General features: G+C 33.2%; 1 protein-coding gene and 2 pseudogenes across 1 annotated transcript; 1 reads left to right on the plus strand and 2 right to left on the minus strand.

Annotated features, from left to right (window-relative positions):
- Positions 1-1,622: 1,622 nt before the first annotated feature.
- Positions 1,623-2,117, minus strand: LOC146930223 (large ribosomal subunit protein uL6 pseudogene; annotated as a pseudogene).
- Positions 2,118-4,097: 1,980 nt separating this feature from the next.
- LOC146930224 (fatty acyl-CoA reductase 3-like) lies at positions 4,098-16,453 on the plus strand. Its single transcript, XM_085701830.1, has 10 exons — positions 4,098-4,622; positions 4,716-4,819; positions 11,261-11,463; positions 11,540-11,640; positions 11,749-11,941; positions 12,460-12,621; positions 14,343-14,424; positions 14,523-14,792; positions 15,095-15,222; positions 16,093-16,453. The coding sequence occupies exons 1-10, from the start codon at positions 4,403-4,405 to the stop codon at positions 16,244-16,246; spliced, it is 1,617 nt and encodes a 538-aa protein (XP_085557956.1). The 5' UTR covers positions 4,098-4,402; the 3' UTR covers positions 16,247-16,453.
- On the minus strand, positions 4,770-5,724 carry LOC146930225 (RING-H2 finger protein ATL65-like; annotated as a pseudogene).
- Positions 16,454-24,452: the final 7,999 nt, after the last annotated feature.

The raw sequence follows: 24,452 nt of genomic DNA on the forward strand, positions 1-24,452 counted from the left end.
TGCAAACCTAATAAAGCAAATGAGCGGGAAAAAATTAGGTTAAATTGCTGGAGACGTAACAAAATTAATAAATAAGGATAAGGATTGATATGGTAGAAAATATTTTCTTCAAAAAAAGGCAAGAGGATAGGAATGAAATTGGTGTGCAATGCATTTTTTTAGATGGAATTTGTTAGGTTAAATAATTGCAAACCTAATAAAGCAAATGAGCGGGAAAAAATTAGGTTAAGTTGCTGCATACGTAACAAAATTAATAAATAAGGATATTAACGTGTGGAAAGACGGGCATTCACATAGCTGTCTTTTTTTTTTTATTACAATGCATATAGATTATGAACGATATTTTATATAAAAAAGTTTATATAGATTACAATTATAAGCATAAATATTTATGAATTTCAAATGTAACAAACAAAATTGTTTAAGATATAGTTTGAATAACAAAAGTCAGCCTAAAATCCTCTATTGTTTATAAATATAGTACAAATATATCATTAATAATTGTAACAAAAAAATTCATTAATAAGTGTACAACAACTTGTCAAAAAAGAAAATTTTACAGAAACAATAGATATATACAAATGATGACACAACATGATGGGAATGAAAAGCTCATCAGTGAGGAGAAATATTAGGGATTGCTGCATTTTAGAGGGAATTTGTTAGGTTAAATTGGTGCGCTGAATTTTAGATGCAATTTGTCAGGTTAAATTGCTGCTAACCTAATGCATAATTTTAGAGGAAAATTATTCGGTTAAGTTGCTCCAGACCTAATAAAATTAATAAATAAGGATTAATTTATTAATATTTTTTTTTATTTTTGATGAAAATACCTTTTTTGGATTGGAGGGAAATTGAAGGCATACGGTGATGCCGCTTGTCAATTGTGGTAATAAAAATAACCTTACTTTTTTTTTGAAGGAGAAAACAACCTTACTTTAATATATATATATATATATATATATATATATATATATATATATATATATATATATATATATATATATATATATATATATATGGGTTTGCTAGGATACACCCACTAGTTTTTATTAAGGTGTGTTTTAGCATAGATATAACTAAAAAGTTGTTAAATACACCTTAAGGTGAATGTTGCTAAAACACACATTCTAAAAAATAAGTGGGTGTATGTTAGCAACTCCTATAGACATTTGCTAGGATACACCCACTTATTTTTTAGAAGGTGTGTTTTAGGAAGTTATAACTAAAAAATAGTTAAATACATCTTAAGGTGTAACTTGCTAAAACACTCCCATATAAAAACTAGTGGGCGTGTTCTAGCAAATTCCATATATATATATATTAGATTATTAATATTATTATCATTAAGAGCACAAGACATAAAAACAAGTACAATGTCATTTCCATCCAAAACAACCTCATCCATCACCTTCTCGGATCAAACAATGGAAACTCCTTCAAGCAAATCCACTTTCCTCACCTTCTTCTCGCCAAGAAAGTTTCAGATCTCAATCAACTTGTTGTCATTGGTGATGCCGGCGTTGATGGGGAAATGAGCATATATATATAGTGGGCGTGTTCTAGCAAATCCCATATATATATATATATATATATATATATATATATATATATATATATATATATATTAGATTATTAATATTATTATCATTAAGAGCACAAGACATAAAAACAAGTACAATGTCATTTCCATCCAAAACAACCTCATCCATCACCTTCTCGGATCAAACAATGGAAACTCCTTCAAGCAAATCCACTTTCCTCACCTTCTTCTCGCCAAGAAAGTTTCAGATCTCAATCAACTTGTTGTCATTGGTGATGCCGGCGTTGATGGGGAAATGAGCATACACAAAACTCATCTTGTAGTGGAATCCCTTCTCAACGTGGCTAAGAGCGGTCCTGATGGCGGCAGATGTTTCTCGAAAACCAAACCACGCATCGATCTTGACCTACTTCTTGCCTTCTTCATCGGTGATGAGATCAAAATCGAGGTTGGGATGCTTGAAATCACGAACCAGCTACCCGCGGGGTTCTTTGACTTCGATGACCTTAGTGTTGACCTTGATGCTAACACCGTCAGAGATGTTCATTGTTTCAGAGGAATGGATGGTCTTCATCTTTTGATACGATGGGAATCGCACACACTTTATGACGTTTTTGTTTTTGCAGCACTCTCCCAAAATGATCCATCCATTATGATCATATCCTTCAAATTCATCTACAGTCCATGTGAGTGTAAAACTTGTTAACAAATTAAAAGAGAAAATACCCATTCGAGTCGTATCCCAAACCAGAGTAAGCAATTATTGTAAACTAAAACCATATAATTCCATTACTAAAAGTAATTCTTGAAAGGAACAAGATCAGACGATGTGATGCTGGGAGACGTGTACCCTTGCTTTTTTAGCGGTTAATTTTCCTGAACCACAAAACACAAGAAATATTATAGAAATGAAATTTTTGAAATCGCAATTACTTTAGTCAAGTAAGGTTGGAAATAACGGAACCAATGTTTTAAAAAAAAAAAAAAGAAAGCGTTACAAAATGGTATAGGTAGTCATCATTACCAAAGAAAAATCACGGTGATACTCGGTTGCCCAGTTAAAACCTTGCATGGAAGCGAAAACTAACTTAACATTGCTATTTATCTAGAGAGTTTTTATCAAGAATTTATCAAGAAAAGGTCTCAACCAATTAAATTTGTTATTTGGCGGAAATCAAGGGAGGTAATGGTGTGTAATTAAGGAAAGATATTAGCAAATACACTGTCTTAAAATTTTTCTTGATAAAATTTGTCACTGTATCTATCATTTCCCAAACTAAATAGAATAGAAGGGACATGAATAGAATAGAAGAGAAAGTGGTTTGAAACAAATTGTGAGTTACAACAGCTGAGAGGATTTAATTTAGTTTTTTTGTTCTAAATATGGTATTTAACCCCACATAGATGCCAATTTCTATGGATTGTGCATGTATCAACATTTCAGTACTAAGTACTCCCTCCGTCCCGGTATAATTGACCTACTTTGGTTTTTCACACAGATTAAAAAAAGTGTATAAATAAAGGGGAAAGTGAAATATATTGTATTGGGAATGATAAAAGTAGTATTATTTAGTGTTATATTGTATTGGGAATAATGAAAGTTGTATTGAAAATTGAAATGAGTCAGTTATTTCGGGACACTTTTTTTTAGAAAATGGGTCAGTTATTCCGAGACGGAGGGAGTAGTAAATTGATGCCCGTGCAACAATAAAAATAAAGTAAAATTTTGATGTCAATATCAATCTTAAAATCGCGACATCTGTAACAACTAAAATCGCGACAATTATAAGAATCCCGTCAAATCTCATTACAAAAGCAGAGAATCTATTATTTAAAAAATAAGACATGTCATATCTCTTCATCAATTCTTTTTTCTTTTTTACCTTTCTCACACACTTCAGATCTGCTCTTTCCATCTCTCTGGTCATCCATCACCTCTTCTTTCTCTACACTACAACTTTATTCTTGATTCCTCTCTTTCCTCGTTCCATTCTCTTTCCACTCTCTGTGAGGGATAGCACTTGTGTGACATTATGTCACAGTGACAATAAATCTGGGTCACACAATACACATTGTCACACAACATCTGGGTCACACAACACATACAACACATCTGGGCCACACAACACACAACCTTTGTGTGGCCCAGATTTAATGTCACCGTGACATAATGTCACACAAGTCCAATCCCTTAGTTAAAAAATAAAATATTCTCCCATTGTCACACCTTTGTTAAAAATATAAATATTCTATTTCCTTCAAATTAAAAGATTGTATGAAACTTTGAAATCTGTTTTGTCTTGAAAAACTCATTGTTCAACTTTCTCCTCTAATTAATTAATTAATTAATTTGACACATTTTATTCTTCATTTAGGGTGTGTTTGGTTTAGAAGATAAGTTGTGAAGAGAGAAATAGGTAAGAGAGAGTATGAAAAGAGAGAAAGAGAAGAGAAATAGAGTAGATTTAATGGATTATTTGGTATAAGAGAGATAGAAAATTGTTCAAAAAAAAACAGAGAGAGATAGAAAAGAAATAGAGAAGAGAGAAGTGTTGATGATGTCAAAAAGTACAAAAATACCCTTGAGATAAAAAATCTCACAAAAATATTTTAATTGATTAAATTACTTTATTTTATTTTGAGTATTTTAAATAATTAGATTAATCCCTATAGAAAAATTAGATTATTTTTTTTTTGTACAAAACAATTAGATTAATTTAACTAATTATATTCATTAAAAAACCCATTTAAAAAAAAACTCATTTACTCAGGAAAAAAAAGAGAAAAAAGAAAGAAAAAAACTCATCTAGATCTCCCTTCATCCCACATGTTATATATATCTCGTTGTCCTGCGTTTTAATGATCTCTCTCAGCAATTTCTTCTCAAACCAAACGAGAGTAGTTGGCTATCTCTCTTCACTTTCTCTCTCACCAACATCTCTCTTCTCTTTTTCACCTCAACCAACACACAGGCTTAGATTTCTAGTACTATACTATACAATGGAGTTGGGAAGTGTGCTAAATTTTTTTCAAGATAAGAACATTTTAGTCACTGGTGCCACAGGCTTTATTGCTAAAAGTATGAGTACCTTCTAATTCCTCTATGTTTTTTTCCTCTCTTTCTGTGCCTCAAAAATGGTATTATATGTACCTGGCTTTTTATGTTTGACAGTTTTGTTGGAGAAGATATTAAGAGTTCAACCAAATGTGAAGAAGATTTATCTTCTTTTAAGAGTTGCAGATGCAGATTCTGCTTCTTATCGCTTTCACAATGAGGTACAAAATTTATAATTTAGTGCTCCCTGCTATGCCAAATTTCAATTTTGTACTTTGGTTTCATTTTCTCTTTTGAAACAAAACATGTGTACAGACTGCAAGTAGTCATCAGACACGCAATTGACTTACTCCTCTGCAATGAACTCCCTCCGTCGCCAGCATCTAACCCCTCACTCCGATAACAGGAAAAATCCCCTCCGCCGGAAAAACAGTGATTTCATTCTTCTGTAGTATTTGAACGAAAAGACTCTAGACTTCCCTAATGAACCAAACGGCGACGGTCTTTTATTCCAGAAACTGTTATTCCCTCTCCGATACGATAACCATCATCTCCGACGGTAAACTCCGTTCGAAACCAAACGAATAAGAGCGTTTCAACAGAAAATCCTCCCGTCTGGTAAACTGATTCTCTTCACAGTTAACATGAGGATTAGGTGTAGTCTCCGGAGCCGGTGTATCAAGATGAAGTACATTAGTTTCGTCTTGAAACGAAGGACGAATTCTTGCAGTCATGAGAGGTCTGAAGGGAGATTCACAGAGAAGAAGTGAGCGACAAACAGGATAGTTAGCGTGTGAACGAAGCCATGCATCAATGCAATCGAGATGAAAAGTGTGGGAACAGACGGCGCAGTCACGGCGAGATTATTGTTCGTATTTTGTTGTGTAAATGAAGAATGAAATGGTTTTTATGAAGGATTCGTCTAAGCCGTAGGTGAGCGCGGTGTTTCGAAAGATGTTGAGTCGAATTGAAGGGATTCAATGTCGTCTAAGGAGGAGGAGGGTGGAGGGCAGCGGAAGTGTTGGATGAGACGGTGGATTGGAGGGGAAAGATGTCGGGTGATAAGGTGGCAGTAGGTTACGAGGACGAATGCGGTGGCTACAACGACTACTATTGTTATAGTATGTTAATTTATCATAAAGTCGTTATCATTGTAGCCATCAAATCCACCACTATTCATGTGATGATGATAACCAATTTCTTCTTGCTTGATTTCTTTGCTATGACTAAGAGTGCAGCTTCCATCAGATGAACTACTTCCTTCACTTCCAAACATAAACATGTTATCTTTAATAGGGTAATTATATTGCATGGGAAAAGGGTTGAAATTTGTGTTTGGATAGTTACTAGAAGGAAGTGAAATGGTTTGAAGATCTATGAAGGATGTTGGTGTGTGAGTAAAGTAGTCTAAGAATGGATGAGAAGAAGGAGAAGGTGAAAATGGAGGTTTTCTTTGATGATGTAGTGTAGGAAGTCTACTCCAGATTAAAAGTAGTATCCATACCTTCGGTCAAATTTTCTGATTAAAGACAAAGTGATATACATACCTTCGTAGAGAGACATGGTCACGTAAATGATTAGAGACATGGTCACAATTTATATCATATTACTAGTATACATACCTTCGGTCCTTCAGATAATAGTGCAAGTTCTGACCAATTTTCTGAACATGCAAAGAGAATAGCTACACGCCAGAATATAGTAGGTACTATGCCTGCTCATTATTACTCTTTAATTCGAATTAATTCCAATAATTATTTGTTAACAAAAATAAAATAAAAATCCAAGATCAATTATGTACTTCAATTATTACTCTTTAAATCAGAATAATTTCAAAAATAAGGAGTGATTAGTTTTTTGGTGGTGATAAGTTAACAAAATATAGTCGGTTTTTTTTTTTTTGTAAGAAAGAGAAAACGAAAATTAATATAGTCATTTCAAAATTAATTACGTACCCCTTTATTATTCTTAAAGTCATAATAATTCTAATAGTAATTAAGTACGGCTAAAAAAAGACTATACACAATTTTTTTTTTTTGGAGTACGAGGGCTTAGCCCAAAAGAAAGAAAAACTCAACGCTTAATTAAACGAGGTGTTGTAACACCAACATAATCAGCTAAAAAACATAATCTCATTTGAACAGGACAATATTGTTTATAAATAATCAAAGAAGAGCCACCATCACACGCCAAGTTAGCTAGAGCATCTGCACAAGAATTAGCCTGTCTAAAGGTATGACAAATGCGAACCTCCCAATTTAATTCTAACAAGCTTCTAATATTTGTTAACAAACTCAACCCCGTTGCCGATCCACCTTTACCATCAAAAGTTGGGCAACATTATAATAAATAGAAATAGAATCCTGCTCTTTACCCAGCACATTTTGCTCGCGCCCAACTGAAATACCAAAAATACCTCTGCGTGGGTTAACTCGCGCATGTGTAAAATTAACGTGACTTAAAATTACGTTTGTTATACACATGCGTGACTTAAGTTACACTATGTGAGTTAACTCACACAGGTGTTACAACCTGCGTGACTTAACTCACGCTAGTTATATTTCTTTTAATATGAACTAATGCTTCCGACTCTCTGATTGATGACTCAGTTTCGTTAATTAAATAAGGGCACAAGTTAAAAAGTTTAAAATGAAAATTAAAAATTAATTCTATATTGAAAGTAGGGTTAATTATGTTTCTAGTCCCTATAAAATAGCGACCTTGTAAGTTTAGTCCCTACTTAATTTTAATAGCATTTTTAGTCCCTATAAAAAAAAATTACTTATAATTTTAGTCCCTGCTAAAACAAAGTTTGATTAATTATCCTTAAACTCTTAAATTTTTGAACGATTTTTTTGAGACAAGATTAGAACACTATGAAAGGTTCGTTTACTAAAATTTAGAATTTTCTGACATGAAATGAATTAAATATGAATTTTTTAAAACGACAAAAGTTAAAGATAAAAAGTAATAAAATCTGGATGTAGAAATCAAATTTTGCAATAATTTTTTGCGGACGAACTTTTAGTAATGTTCTAAACATGTCTGCAAAAAATTGTTCAAAAATTTAAGAGTTTAAGCATAAATTAAACAAATTTGAATTGAGTAGGGACTAATACTCAGTGCAGAAAAACAAAATTAGGGACTAAAAATGCTATTAAAATTAAGTAGGGACTAAACTTACAAGGTCGCTATTTTATAGGGACTAGAAACATAATTAACCCTTGAAAGTATAACTTTTGCAACTTTTAAGACATTGAATGCACAAGTTCCAAGAAAAACCTTCTACATTTGATTTCTTAACTTATGTCTCAAGGGCACAAGTTAACATTTCCCTTAAAAAAAACACAAGAAAGATTATTTTTGTTGATTTCTTCGTTGTTTATAATTAAAATAATCACTTAATTCCTTTAAATTCCAGTTCGAGTTTCAATTCCAATTAATTAACCATCCAAATACCAACTCACATCATAATCTATACACAATGTAATCATAGTAAGATAATAACAATATCTATACACATGAATGAAAATGCAAACAAGAAAGAAACGAAGAATGCAGAAAATGAATGAAGAAACAATAAAGGCAACAGTTTAAGAGTTGGAAGCATTATAGTTCATATTAAAGGAAATTGAACTAGCGTACCTGCGTGAATTAACTCACGCAGCGTGACTTAAGTCACGCTACTTGACTTAACTAACACAAAAATTTACATATGCGTTAGTTAACTAACACATGGGGTATTTTAATCAGTTTAGTTGGATGGGAGCAAAACTTATTGGGAGAAGAGCAGAATTCATAGAAATATAGGTTCAATCTAATCGGAAAAAATTGGGTTAGAAACAATAAGCCCAAAACAAATTTGCAAATGCCTATGACTTAATAAAAAAAACAAATAAATCAAACAAATGAAAAAATGTTATTAAATTAGCCTCATGGGGTCCACGTTTTTGATGCACAATAGTCAACAAAAAGTAACAACCATTAGCAGGTAATTGATCCTAACCATCTACAGAAAAAATTATTAAATCTATGGTTGTGATTGAACTTTGTCATCATGGGAAAAAACTTCCCTTTCCCATACTAAACCCCATCATGAAACATGCAATCATATCTGGTAGAAACTAGATTTTTTTTTAAGGCAAAGGAAATTGCAGCTATAAGCTGCAATCCCGTAATATATATTGATAAGAAAGAGCAGATACAAAACAAAACAAAAAGAGGGGGGACAAGAACCTAAACCCTCAAAAAGGTTAAGAAACCCTAAAATTAGGTAAACCTAGCTTATTAGTAACTAAGTCTGCCCTAATATTAGGATTATTAGTAACTAAGTCTGCCCTAATATTAGGAGGAGGCTGAGAGAACCTAGAAATGGTAGAAACTAGAAATGGAAGATTTGAAGGATTATTAACTATATAAAATACAATGCACGTTGACAAAAACCGACAACTCTAACTAACACATAAGTGAAATAACATAGCAATTTCTCAAGCCGAATAATCCATAGACCAATAATTGACAATAAGCCATGAAGCCGTCGGTAAACACATCAAGCATAAAATAAATAACAAGATTAAAATTTTATATATGAACTGTACTAAAATCTCTAGCTCAGTCACATATAGGGGTGTCCAGAACCAAACTGATAAAAAAAAACCGCCAACCGATCCAAAAAGACCGAAAAACACAAAAAATTAATTTTTTTTGATGTGTTTGGGCCATATAAATTTAAACCAATTGGTTCAGTTCGGTTTTCGATTTATTACTTAAAAACCGAACCGAACCAAACCGCACTTATCCATACTCTTCTATTACTCGATCATATCGGTCCATTACCCTTTTTTAACTTAAATTCTTCAGATCACTCCCCAATTACCAAGACAACTAGCCAAGTACCAAGTACCAAGCACAAAACAGCGTGTTTAATTCTTTCTTTTTGATTTACTCACCAATGATATGGCCTTTGTTCCATAATTGTTGCATGGATAAGATTTGTTTTTATCGCTACAGGCTACAAAAGTTTCTTTATGATTGCATGATATTTGCTTAATAAATTGCTATAGTATAATTATATGAAAGAAAAAGTTGTTTATGTATACCGAATGTTTGCAGCAACTTATGTGTATACGGTATGTAATCTATGAAAAAAAAATATACAACATATAGAATTAGGAAAGAATTTTCTACAATCTAACATATGAAAGAAAAAAGAAATACTATAAATTGTAACTTTGTATGTGTACAACAAGGAAAAAGCTTCTCTCAATATTATTTTTAATAAGAGTATTACTATCACTTATTTACAATTTGAATAACCGAAAACCGATCCAAATTAAACCGCGTTAATTTGGATCGGATCGGTTCGGTTTTTTTATTTGGCAACAACCAAACCTTGATATCAAACTCTCAACGCAGACTTTGATGCCATCCAATCAATGATGTTTTCAGTTTCAGGAACCTCCTCATTTACTAAAGCTAATCACAGCTGCTTATTATTACTAAAAAAAAATGGAAGGATCCTTCCATTTCAAAACATGCAATCTTCAACTTTTGAAATACTTTTTCTAATTTAGTCAAGAGAGGTGTGTGTTGTGAAATTAGGTTTCTGTTTTATTGGATTTTTGGGTTTAGTTTCCTTAATAAGAAGAGAAAGTCATGTATAGCCACATATATACAACACCTCATTTTTGGGCATATCCATAAGTAATGTACTACTTCTATTATTATTACAAGCAGAAATATAGGTATTAACGTTCCGTCTATATGCTTTTTTCTATTGTACTTCATTGTATATAAAAAGATATATCAATGTAAGTACATACTGATACTATGATCAAATATTTCCGGCAAACAAATTAAAATAAGTCTTTTTTTTTTAGATAAAAGAAATGATAAAATTATTATAAACTCACACACAAGTGTAGGTGTTGGGATTCGAACCTTGGTTACGACGTCTGACATAATAATATTGGTGTTTTGCTCGTTGAGCTAGGACTTGTGGACAAATGAACCTTTTAATAGTTTCAAATATTATTTCTACTGCAGTGGTGTTGTTCCTAATTAATAAACCTTTTAATATCGATTATTTTAATGTGATTTAACTAGTTTCTAATTAATAATTTAAATTCTTATTGTAGTGATGTTGTTACTATTTTAAAGAGAAAAGTTAAGTGGAAATCATTTTTATGCTGAGTACCATATTTATTTCTTCTATTTAATTTTGAAAGGAACACCATATTTATATATGGTGCTGTTTTAAATTAGTTACTTAAAAAGTGTACATTAAGTTTGATAAAATGATGTAGAATCATAACGATCCACTATGATTTTGCAAGCGAAGAAACAAACTATTAATAAATTGTAATTACTAGTTTATCCCTTAAATCATTTTCTATTTACTACATCATCCTTGTAATTCCTTAAATCATTTTCTATCCCACAAATCATTTTTTTTTTCTTTCTAAGAACTCACAAATCATTTTCTATTAACTATATTATCCATGTATGGTTATCTATATTGCACTGTCTTATAATTTAACATTAAGTGAGATCTAAAATAAATTTTAATATATGAGACCTTTTTAATCTGTATATGTGAAATTGAATAAATTTGGAGTTTGAATCTCAACCTTTGCATATCAAATATGTATTTTGTTTTGTAGATAATTGGGAAGGATTTGTTTAACTTGCTAAAGGAAATATTGGGGGAAAATCTTACAACATTTCTTTCGGAAAAGTTGACTCTAGTACCTGGGGACATTTCTCTTGAAGACTTGGGACTGGAAGATTCTATTCTAAAGGAAGAAATTTACAATCAAACAGATGTTATTCTTAATTTAGCTGCAAATACAAAATTTGATGAAAGGTAATCAAAATATCAGACTTTTATTACTCTACCAAAGTATTTTTTTTCTTTCACCTTTTATTTTAATTATATACAGGTACGATATATCTTTGGGCCTAAATACATTTGGGGTTAAGCATGTTATAAACTTTGCCAAAGAATGCAGTAAACTCAAGGTTCTTGTACATGTATCAACAGGTTAGTATGTACTAAATAATTTAATAATGTCAATATCAATCCCAAAAGTTAGGAAAAATATTAATTAGCCTCACAATAATTGTTGTACATTCATATAATTAATTTCAGCTTATGTATGTGGGGAGAGAGAAGGGCTCATATTAGAGAAACCATATCACTTGGGCCACTCCTTAAATGGTGTGACTGGATTAAATGTTGATGTAGAAGAGAAAGTGGTACGAGACAAATTGTGTGAGTTACAAGAATTGGGAGCAACAGATGATGAAATTAAAGTGGCTATGAAGAACTTGGGTATTAGCAGGTTTGTGTAATATTATTATATTTTTAATTTCTTTTATTCTAATGCACCATAGTTATGTTATTTAAGCCCACAATAGACACCCATTTCTATAACTTAGGTCTTCAGGTCCATTAGTTTTTGAGATATAATTATCATTTGTGTATTCCTTTAGATATATATGCTTAAGACATAAGTTAATATTACTCTCATATATATATTTTGATTCCATAAGTTTATTTTAAATAGAAGAAAACAATTTTCAGAATTTCAAAAACAGTGTTTTTTTGGGGCCAAACCAACATACAAAGTCTTAAATTCCACCAAACAAAAGATATTCTCCGTAATAAAATATAAGAAAAAATGAGTCAAAGAAAATTGATGTATTTGGTTCAATTCAATTTTTTGTGACTCACGTCTACTAAAATTTTATTATAGAGAGAATACTTGTTTAGATATTTGGCATATACACCACCTTAAATTCCAATTCATACTGGTTTAGATTTTTAGGACTACAATTTTATTATGAACAATGAAATCAGGGCAAAGTTATATGGATGGCCAAACACATATGTATTCACAAAGGCAATGGGAGAAATGCTTGTAGAGCAATTGAAAGGAAACTTGTCTGTTGTCATTATTCGTCCAACCATTGTCACTAGTACATTCAAAGAACCTTTCCCTGGTTGGTCCGAAGGTGTAAGGTATGGTTTTCTTTTAGTTTAAATTTACTTTAAAAACTTAATCTCATTGCTTGTCCTAATCTTTTCACTATATATAATTGATGAATAATTTTGTACACTCAATGATCTATTTTCATGAGAGTTTTATATCAAAATTCCTTTTTCACAATTTAGTCTTTGATACTTTAAATTGTGACATTAATTTTGGTCAGTAAATACCTTTTCTCAATTTAGTGAAAAAAAAATAAAAGTTTTCTCAATTTGCAATAATCAAAATTTAGGTCTGGTGCATGTGCATTTGTACATTTTTTTTTTTGCAATTTGGTTACGTACTTATATATTGGTTTGTTGAATTGTGCAAGTGATGTGTGATTGTTTGATTCGAATTTGTATTTGATTGAAATACCCTCTGTTTCAAATTATAAACAAAAAATAGGTTAAGAACAATTGAGGTATTTTGTCCAAATTTTGGAAAGCAATAAAATATGAATCACAAGATTCTCTCTTCCTATATTCTTTCTCGGTATCATTATATTCTTTTCAATTATTAAAAATGAAAGAAACCGTTGAAAATAGGGTGTTGAACTTTGGAAAATATTTACTACCTCCATCCCTAATTATAAGATCTTTTTGAGAATTTTTTTGTCCCTTTTTATAAGATCCCTTTGTTATTTCCAACTACATTTATTACTCCGTCCGTCTCTATATATAAGCCCCTTTTTTGTCACATTTAGTAAGAAAAATTGTTAGTGCAATTAGTGTGTCTATTTTGTGCGTTAATATTAATAAATTATCCTTTGTTCATATTTGTATTAAATTTGATTTTACATATTTCAAGAGAAGTTAATAGCATTAATTAAGGGTATGTTTATGAAAAAAAAACAATAAATGCATCTAGTAATTAGTATAAAGGATTATATTTAGCGACAAAAAAAATTCTCAAAGAGTGCTTATAATTAGGGACGGAATATTTCTTTACCTACATACACTTATTTATTATAGAGCATTGGGTTCAACTTCATGTGAAATGCAGTGGTTGTTGTACTTGATGAAAGATTTGCATATTCAGCATAACAAAGTGTCATTGATTTATTGTGATAACCTAAATGCAATTCACATAGTTGTTAACCGTGAATTCCGTAAACGCACAAAGCATTTGGAAATTGATTGTCATATAGTCAGAGAGAGGGTGCTAGCAGGAACACTGAAGCTTTTACCAGTTTCCTCAAAAGATCAAGTAGCGAACCTTTTCACAAAGTCTTTGCTTCCTCAACCCTTCAATAATCTTCTATCCAAGTTGGGGATGGTTATCATTTACCAACCTCCAACTTGTGGGGGCTATTACACCAGAAAATGTCAACCAATAGAGAAGAGACACCTATTACTTGTGGTACAAGTAACTAATGTGTAGTACAATCTAAGTAGTTTAGTATTACATTTATATCTTTGTACTCTATTCATTCAATCTAAGTAACTAATGTATAGTACAATCTAAATTCTTTTCTTTTTCTATCTTTTTCTCAATATGTGTGCGCGCATTGATAGTGTGACTAAATAATTATCATGTACTCGTGAGCTTAACTCAGTTGGTAGGGACAATGCATAATGTATGGAAGGTCCGGGGTTCAAACCCCGACCACCACAAAAAAAAAAGTTGCGATCATGCAAGACTTTCTCATTAAATTCACACAATTCATAAAAGGAATATTATTTTTATTGATGCGTGTGCTTGTTAATTACAGGACCATTGACAGTTTAGCCATAGCGTATGGGAAAGGAAAATTAACATGCTACCTTGGAGATCTTAATGCAGTTGTTGATGTGGTGAGGTTATCCATGAAACCAATTAATCATCCCTAATTATAATTTCTCCATTAATTTTCTAGTCTCATCATAAATGTGCCACTTTTTTTAATAATTAGATACCAGCTGACATGGTGGTGAATTCAATACTAGTGACCATTGTAGCTCATGCAAATCATCCCAATAACATTGCTATATATCATGTTGGTTCCTCTGTTAGAAGACCTCTTATTTATAGTGATCTTCAAGAATTTGGCTTTAGACATTTCACAGCAAAACCATGGATAAACAATGACGGAAATCCAGTTAAAGTTGGCAAAGTAAGAGTGTTTAGTAACATGGACAGCTTCAGAAGATTTATGTTCATCCGTTACCTTCTTTTGTTAAAGGTTTCTAGCTACAGTCAATTATATACCTTTATTGTTTATAATGACTAATATGGTTTTAAATCGCGGTCGCAGTTGTACTACAAGTCATTATATTGTGGCAAAATACGGAAAAACGCAACCTAATACAATCGAAATTGCAATTGATACCGTTATGGAGACCACAAAATCATTTATATGACGATTGCAGACCGCGATTTAAAGCGATGATTACTAATTCACCATCACTCAATTTTTTCTTTAGAAATTTTTACAAGGATAAAAAGTAGTGAATTTTGTCTCATCTAATTTTTTGCATTTGGTAGGGACTTGAGCTAGCTAATATTGTACTTTGTCAGTATTTCCGAGGGACATATCTTGATCTCAAAAGGAAGATCCAGATTGTTATGCGGTTGGTAGACCTCTACAAGCCTTACCTATTCTTCAAGGGCGTGTAAGTATAAAATAACTATATGCTTCATCTATATTCTAAATGCTTCATCTATATTCTAAACCCCATGTTTGAATAGATATGCCTACTTATTTTAGCATGACAAATGTTAGCATGCTAATTATATTCTCCTTTCTCTTGACTCGAACCCCAAAGTTTTTACTCTTAAACTCATTTAATCTCTTAACTCAACCAAGTGTGCTATCTATCCCCCCCAATACTAATAAGTGGTTGACATTTTGTTAAGAGTTTCGCATGAGACATGACTTTGAAAATGTCTTTAAAAGTAATAGGTCCATTACCTTACAAGCCAATTTTGGGTAAAAAATAAAATAAAAAAATTTAGTATCATCATTTATGGATGCTATTTAAAAGTTCAACAAATTTAGCATCTGAATTTGTAGATGCAAATTAGATAATTACATTAAAAATATTAGCGTCAACAAATAGTGTCTACCAACTGAAGCGCATAAATAAAATGAACTGAAAAAAATGCATTTGCATCAAAAAAATTGGACGCTAAATTGACGTTATTAGCATCAGAAATGGTCTGAAGCTAAAATTTCTGAAGCTAAATTGCATTTTTCTTGTAGTGACCCTAAATTCTGAGATGATATAAGATATCATCCAAGATCCATAAGACCACCTACTGACGGCACATTATGTCACCCAGTATTAGGTGATAAATATGTTTTGTGCATTATCATTACAACACGGTTTTGATGGGTTGATTAATTAAGGTTAAATTAAAATATAAGTGGTTAAATCTATTTCTAATATCTGTCTAGCTATTATTAGGTTATGTATCATGAGGTGCTATTATTTAAGCATATACTGCATCGTATGCTTGAACATATTGTTTGTTGCATGCAGATTTGATGACATGAATACAGAGAAGTTGAGAATGGCAGCAAGACAAGGTGGGGTGGAGACAGATTTGTTTTACTTTGATCCCAAAGTGATCAAATGGGATGATTATTTCTTGAACATTCACCTCCCTAGCGTGGTTAAATACATTCTAAAGTGATACCATATAAAGTGATGAGATACATAAGTACATATAAATCTTTATAATGTGTGGTGAGAAATGTAATTTTATTAAGTTCAAGTTTGTGATTGAAGAATCACATTACTGTTATTTGTAGCTTGATGGCAGTCTAAATTGTGTTAGCAAGCTGCCAATTATGATAATTACATTTCAAAGGTTTGACAATATTGAAAGTTTATTATCCAATCTCATATATATGTTTCTGTATGTTATTAAAGTAATAATCATATGTTATTCTACTCCAATTCTATGGATGAAATCAACATTTATGTCGTTGAAATTATAAAGGATGGTTAAATAACATCTAACAACATAACAATATTCAAGACTATTTATGAAATTATAAGTGATACCATATAAAGTGATGAGATACATATGTACATGTAAATCTTTATAGATAAATGTTAACGAGTGCCCCCGAGACACTCTTAAAGCACTTTAAATAGTAATTTTTAATAAAAAGTTGTGTGTTGAATACATTGGAAATTGTATTCGTTGATATTTTAAGAGAATAATTACTAAATTTGAGATGTTTAAAGAGTGCCCTGAGGCACTCGACCCATCTTCATATTGTGTGGTGAGAAATGTAATTTTATTAAGTTCAAGTTTGTGCCAGAAGAATTACATTACTGTTATTTGCTGCTTGATGGCAGTCTAAATTATGTTAGCAAGCTGCCAATTATGATAATTATATTTCAAAGGTTTGATCAATATTGAAAGTGTAACACCCATACTAGACGTATCTAGAAAGTTTAGCATGAGCGTTATCTTTAGTATTGGATACATTAAAATTTACAACAATAAACTTTGAATGGATAATATATATAACAATACGCGTTCGTACTATACCAAATACAATACATCTCATCTAAAACATAGTAAATACATCCTTGAGAATCCAATATCCTGCAGCGGGTACGAACGAGCATCTGCAGATATATCCATCCGGCTACTAGCTTGCCATACCAACCTGTTTATCTGAAACAAATAAGGATTGGGATGAGACATAATGTCTCAGTGAGTTCTACCTAATCCTAGGCTATAGGTAACCTCAGGGGAAACTTACGGTCACCACGTGTCTACAATACAACTTGACGGCTGATTATACGTGTGTGGTCATGCTTTCCTAGACGGTCGTGCATGCTAGATCCGTCATAGGTTCAACTCACTTGTTATTGGTCTTGCTATCACTATACGTGTCATGGCGGTTAAGGGGAATCTAAGACCTCTATGCCAAGATACGCTCTACGTATAGAGGCCTACACATACCATAATCATGACACGATTCTAAGCCAGACGATTAGGGGAAACCTAAGATCGTCGTCGACATAACTTCCTTTAATTGTTCTACTTGCATAAATACGTTGTATCTAACAACATATCAAATCTTGACATACTTAGGAAATTATGCTATCATACTAGTTCTTGAAGATCTACATCAAGGCTCTATGACATAACATAAACATGTCTAATATTATGCAAAGTCAGATTCATTCATTAGGTTAACATTGAACAAACAATCATTATCTGAGTTCATTTTACGGAGAGCCCCGGGGTGGAGTATACCCAAGCACAATCCCTTTCTAACCGATGGAAGCCTATCTAAGGTATAACCATCGGAACTCCTGCAGTGACGTGCGGTCCCCTTACGGCTAATTCCGTTCCCCTTGGAGAACCCCTTGAGTCCAACCTAGTGTGGATCACAAGAGACACGACAACTACATCTTGCTTAAAAGTTCTTTGTGAATAGATAGCTAATCGCTTCACAATTTTATTAAAGTCTCGGTCTATACATGCATGAAGGTTAAATCTATACATGCTATCTCTTTTACCTCGGATCCTTAAACGATCCTACTAGAGGTAAACTATATGCCTGTTCATCTCACTATGTGAAGAGATTAATTAATCAATTCACGTCTTGCCTTACTTGCATGGTCATTCTAGTTCCTATGCGAAGAGAATACTCTAAATCGCTTCGTGTTTCAACATACATAAGACTCATGTGTAGCATTCTAGTTCTTCACAAGCTATTCAAGTTCTTGACATGCTATATCAAGGCTCTACATTTATTCCCCTTCTTAGTTCATCACTACCCGATCATATTGCATAACATTCGCTCTTGCGTATCATCTATCAACAATCATTGTCAAGGCTCTACATTTAAAACGTTGTTTGGAATTGTACTTTAGGCACTTGGAATTGAGGGATTCATATTTCATTAAAATTATGCAAGAAACGGGCCTCGAACAACCTTTGTGGACCACCAGAACATTTTCAAAAAGTGCTGTCTGGTGCTGTCTGGGAGCTGTATGCTTAAGCGTGCTACGGAGGCTTAAGCGTGCTCCCAAGCGTGCTCTGGAAGCTTAAGCATGCTCCCAAGCGTTCAGGACCAGAAGTTCTTTGTGAATAGATAGCTAATTGCTTCACAACTTTATTAAAGTCTCGGTCTATACATGCATGAAGGTTAAATCTATACATGCTATCTCTTTTACCTCGGATCTTTAAATGATCCTACTAGAGGTAAACTATATGCTTGTTCATCTTACTATGTGAAGAGATTAATTAATCAATTCACGTCTTGCCTTACTTGCATGGTCATTCTAGTTCCTATGCGAAGAGAATACTCTAAATCCCTTCGTGTCTCAAGCTACTCATGCGTAGCATTCTAGTTCTTGACAAGCTATTCTTGTTCTTGACACGCTATCTCAAGGCTCTACATTTATTTCACTTCTTAGTTCATCACTACCCGATCATATTGCATAACATTCGCTCTTGCGTATCATCTATCAACAATCATTGTTAATGATTTACCATGTATTTCCCTTATTTAAAACCTTGTTTGGAATTGTACTTTAGGCACTTGGAATTGATGGGTTCATATTTCATTAAAATTTTGCAAGAAACGGGCCTCAAACGGCCTTTTTGGACCACCGGAACATTTTCAAAAAGTGTTGCTAGTGCTGTCTGGGAGCTGCATGCTTAAGCGTGCTACAGAGGCTTAAGCGTGCTCCCAAGCGTGCAGGACCAGAAGTTACGACGTTTTGCACGCTTGAGCGTGCTGTGCACGCTTGAGCGTGCTGTGCACGCTTGAGCGTGCTGTGCACGCTTGAGCGTGCACGCTCAAGCGTGCTGTCACCAGTCCAGAAATGCAGAAATCGAGTTTTGACATAAAATCCTCAAATTCAGGTGTTCTAATGCATCCTAATCATCCATAACATCATAAAAATAGTATTTATCATAAGCATGGCAACAATTAACAACAATTGATCATAAATGATACAAAGGAGCAACTAGAACCCTAAATTACAACTAACAAAATTCATGATTGTCTCACAAGAAATTGCATAACCCTAAGGGAGGGACAAGCTATCTAAGAACTCACCTAACAAGATTCTTGTATTAAGCTCAAGCTTAAGCTTCCATCTTCATTTTCCCTCCAACCAAAACCCTAGCTTCATGATTGCCTTAAAACTTTCATCCATGCTTTGATCTTGCTCGCATGCAATCACCGTCACCACCCTTAAGCTTGTACTACCTTGATTTGCCTTGCAAGGAAGATGATTTGGTTCCAAAGAGAGGGAGAGGGGCGATGGGCTTCTAGAGAGAAGGAGGAGAGAAAATTTTTCCCCAAAACCTAGAGAGAGAAACATCCCAAAGTTATGAAGATTTTGCCCAAAAATCACATAAATACTCATTAGCATGAAAGTACCAAAATGCCCTTCGTCTTAAGCGTGTTTACTACCACACTGATACTTAACTCTTATTTAGCTGACATCATATAATAAATATTTCTGTCATACTTACTTTCTGTAACATTAATCCTCTGGCAGGATCGACTGGTAATATTCTGATACTGACAAGCGGGATATTACAGAAAGTTTATTATCCAATCTCATATATATGTTTTTGTATGTTGTTAAAGTAATAATCATATGTTATTCTGCTCTAATTCTATGGATGAAATCAACATTTATGTCATTGAAATTATAAAGGATGGTTATGAAGGTGAGAAAAACAAAAGAAGGGGGGTTGAATTGTGTTAGCTTTTTCTTCGTTTTCTCCTACTGAAATCATTGGTCAGAAAAAGATAGAGTTCAACTTCTGAAGTGATGTTCAAATTCTAAATGTAGCGGATAAAAATAGAGAGAGAGAAAGAAGAAAGACACAAAGCAGTTATACAGATTCCTTCCATAAACCGGAAGTTGTTCTGTCCCCCTTGCACATCCAAGGAGAGTTCACTAAAATGTAATATCCGATTACAACTGCTCATTGCTAAAACTAGAAAGAGACTTCAAACTTACTCAAGCACAACTGCAAGAGATTTCCTATGCTAAGAACTAAATTAAGAGACTTGATATGCTCAAGCACAACTGCAAGAGACTTCTATCAAACATAATTACAAAGAAATTTGTTTGAGGTTGAACACTTGATATACAATCAGTGGTGTTCACAATACAAATCAGATACAGACTCTTAAGACTCTAGAATTTCTAAGATATGAACTTTGATAAGAAATTCTAAGTGAACTTTTGATGCAGAACAATTTCAGCAGAGTTTTGGCACTTGTAAATTTTTTGTATGAGTCTTGCCATTCTCTAAGGCTTCACTCCTTTATATAGAGGTGAGAGACGTTGAATTGCCAACACATCAAAAAGAGTCGTTTGAAGCTTGATCAAATCACCAATGATCTTTTGCTTGAAATGGTTATTGTCCTATGAAGGATCAATTCAAATCCATTCCAAGTCTGGAGGAACACTGGTGCAGGCATAACTGTTGTTCTTGTCTTGTTGTAGAGACAAAACAGAGTAGTGGAGGTAGTGCTTGTACAATTCATACAATTGTCCTTTTTCAACTCTCTCCAACAAATAAGCATCCAATGCCTTCAAATCCATTTGAATTAGTCGTTGTTTCATTCTTCCAGTCTTCTACAATGATGGGCGAGATTTAAATCACTTGAACAACCTTTGAAGCTTCAATTCTTTCATCTTCTGATGAAATCTGTTTCTGGTGATCTTGCTTCTGATGAGGTGCTTCTGATGACGCTAGCACTTCAGGAGCACTATTCTTCAGAGCCTCTTTTCTTCAGATGCTTCAAGCTTCCTTCTTGTTGATTTCATTGCTCTCATTTGTTCTTCTAGAACTTATACTTTAAAGAGACACTAAATTTTTTGTATATGGTCCTGCACACTTGAACAAATATTAGCATATCCAATTGACACTTTTTTAATACCTTGTTATCATCAAAAATCTAAAGGGTAATGTTAAGCACATTTTGTTTCAACATCCCCCTTTTTGATGATGACAAACATTAGTATTTAAAATGTTCAATTGTTAATCTAATTAACCAGTTGACTTTAAGGGTATGAGGTTTGTAAGCCCCCCTGAGTCTAATAGTACTTTAAGGTGATGTTTGTAAGCTCCTCCTGAGTTCTATCCATGTTAAATAAATTCATCATTAAAAACGTAAAACACTCAGAATAATCTCACATTAATAGACTAAAGATGAGAAGAAGGCCCTATTAATTTAACTTGTTTAAGAATTAAATTAATGGGGCTCAGAGCCTGTAAATACTATACATCTACTCCCCTTTTTGTCATCAACAAAAAATAAATTATAGACAAAAAGAATAGATGAGAAGAACATTGTGAGAAAATATTCTAATGATAAGACAGTTACTAACAGTTCAGAAGCGAAGAAAGTAAGATCAGAAGCATGAACATAGTCAGGAGCACAAAATATTCAGAAGTACAAATAAAAACAAACAATTTAAAGGGTGTGCAACCAAGGCTTGACTTGTTTTAGGAACATATCCATCACGTTTCTGTGTAAACCGTTTGTAGTCTCTGACTGATTCTTCATTTCTTCCTTGAACTCATTGTTGCTTCTGATCAGATTTTCCTCTCTGATTCGTGCTTCTTCCAGTTGAGCATTTGTTTTCCTTTTGTATTCAGCAAATAACAATCTTTGTTTAAAGAGTTCCTTCTTCAGCTTCTTGTTCTCTTTCGCTAGCTCAGAATCATTCTTCAACTTTTCAAGTATAGAAGAATCTGTTTGGACTTTCAGCTTAGTCAACCACTTGAGATCAAGATTCTCAGAATGTACACTTGAAGAGATGATACTGATAGGCGTTTGGCAAGTGCACCAAATACTATCGAAGTAGTAAAATATCGATCCCACGAGGACTGTTTTTATTCTCAATAATTCAACTACGTTGTATTTTAGGATGTGTAAAAGTTGTTTTAATTTGCCACTAGGCAGTAGATTGGTTTGATTGCATAAAAGTAATTGCTGAAAATAAAATTGGTTTTTTTAGAATAAGAGAGAGATGAGTTTAGGTCTTTCGAATCATCGATGTTCCCCTAATTGTTATGTTGCACCTATTCGTATGAATGATTTTCTAATCCCACGATAGTTAACAAAATAGTCCTAATCAATCCCTTGAGTTAGAACCCTCTTCTCAAACACAGCCCCTAATCCCTTAGGTGGTCTAATAATCTTTGAAGGTTTAAAGCACATTAACCTAATATCACTAATAAACGATTATCCATTCCTAGACTAACCATGTTTATTAGAACAATTCAATAGGTCTAAGTCGAAAGCTATGGTCAGTAGTCATTCGTTCTCACAAAATCATATTTATATTTGATCAGGATATAAAAAGCATTAAGAACAATTGAATTGAATAAAGACTAGAATATCATTCACAATAAATAGAGTTTCACAACATAATGTATCAATTAGGGTTACAACGAATCATCTCAGACCTAACCTCTAATGGATTTAGCTACTCATAATAGTGTTTACAAATAACATAATCATTAGAGGTAATAAAACATACACAAAATGGTTGGAGGATGAAGAAATCGTCCTCCGGGTCTTTCTTGCAGTTGCAAAATCGCACTTTGCTCTCTAGAATTCGTAACCCTTGTTTTTGGAATAGACTTCAGCTTAAATAGGCATAAAATATCGCCTAAATCGTGTCACGTTTTAAGTAAATTGTGACATGTTTTCACCTTGTAGAGCAAGAAACAAGATTAGGGTTTCTCCAAATCATGGCACGTTTTACCAATCGTGCCACGTTTTCAAATGTCGAACCAACCTTCTGAAGCTTCCTCAAATCGTGGCACGTTTTTAGACAAATCGTGACACGTTTTCTTTGTTTGCGTTTTCTTCAGTTTTTGCTGCTTAAGTCTTCTTGTGAACTCCTCTTTGCGATGAAAATACATAGAAAATTACATAATGACAAGATGTCATCAGATACCAGAAGCATCCAAGAACATAGATCCAAGAACATAGGAGTGTCTGATATGTATAGCTTGCTCTTCTCCTGATTCCTCTTGATTTCCACTTCTTGCATGCTCTTTACAACCTCCTTGAACTAGTCTTTGAGAGTGTTTTGAGTTTTATCATGGGCTTCAAAGCATATCTTCTGAAGTTCACCCATGACAAAGTATACTCTGTCTACCCCATTCATTCATATAGTCTTCTTCATGTACAAAGTTGTTCCTGGTCTTTACTAACTTGTTCAGATCCTTAAAAATGTTCTCAGACACCTCTTGCAATATAATAGAATCTAGTAAAAGGGTAGGAGGAAATGAGACATTTGTGGTTTGGACAGGTGGACAAGTTTGAGTGGAAGGTGAAGGTAAGTCTATGGACATGTTGTCAGAAGATTGGGTAGGTTCAACAACTATGATGGTTGAAGTCCTGGCTTCAATAGCATGAACATAGGGAGGATCATGAATAGACTCTAGAACAAAAGGTGAAGATGAGCTTCATGTTTTGTTTAAGAATCCAAGCATAAACCATTGAGTAGACTGATCATCTTCATCAGTGTCTGATGTGATCATGACATCAGGTTCTTTGGAGTGTTCATGTGAAGGTTAAGAATTAAGAGAGAGGCTTTTGATGGTAAGGCTGCATTCAAGGGTTGAACAACAAGTGTAGAATCTTTTAAGAAAGAAGAAGGATTCTCAAAAGCAGATGATTTTTCAGATGAAGATTTCTTGTTGGCTAAATTTCTTAATGCAATGCCAAAAGATATATTGGAGTGAGTTGCATTAAGATGAAATGGTTGAAAGACAGGGTGAATGACTAGATCAGTACAGGTATTTGTGGCCATTTGTAGGTTAGGTTCTTGTTGTTGGGGGCTTTCTAAATTAACTTCATCAGAAGCTATTTCAG

The sequence above is a fragment of the Medicago sativa genome, chromosome 4 (genome assembly GCF_051527215.1).
Source record: "Medicago sativa cultivar Bolivia chromosome 4, Bolivia_mono, whole genome shotgun sequence".
In the NCBI taxonomy this organism is placed as follows: Eukaryota; Viridiplantae; Streptophyta; class Magnoliopsida; order Fabales; family Fabaceae; genus Medicago; species Medicago sativa.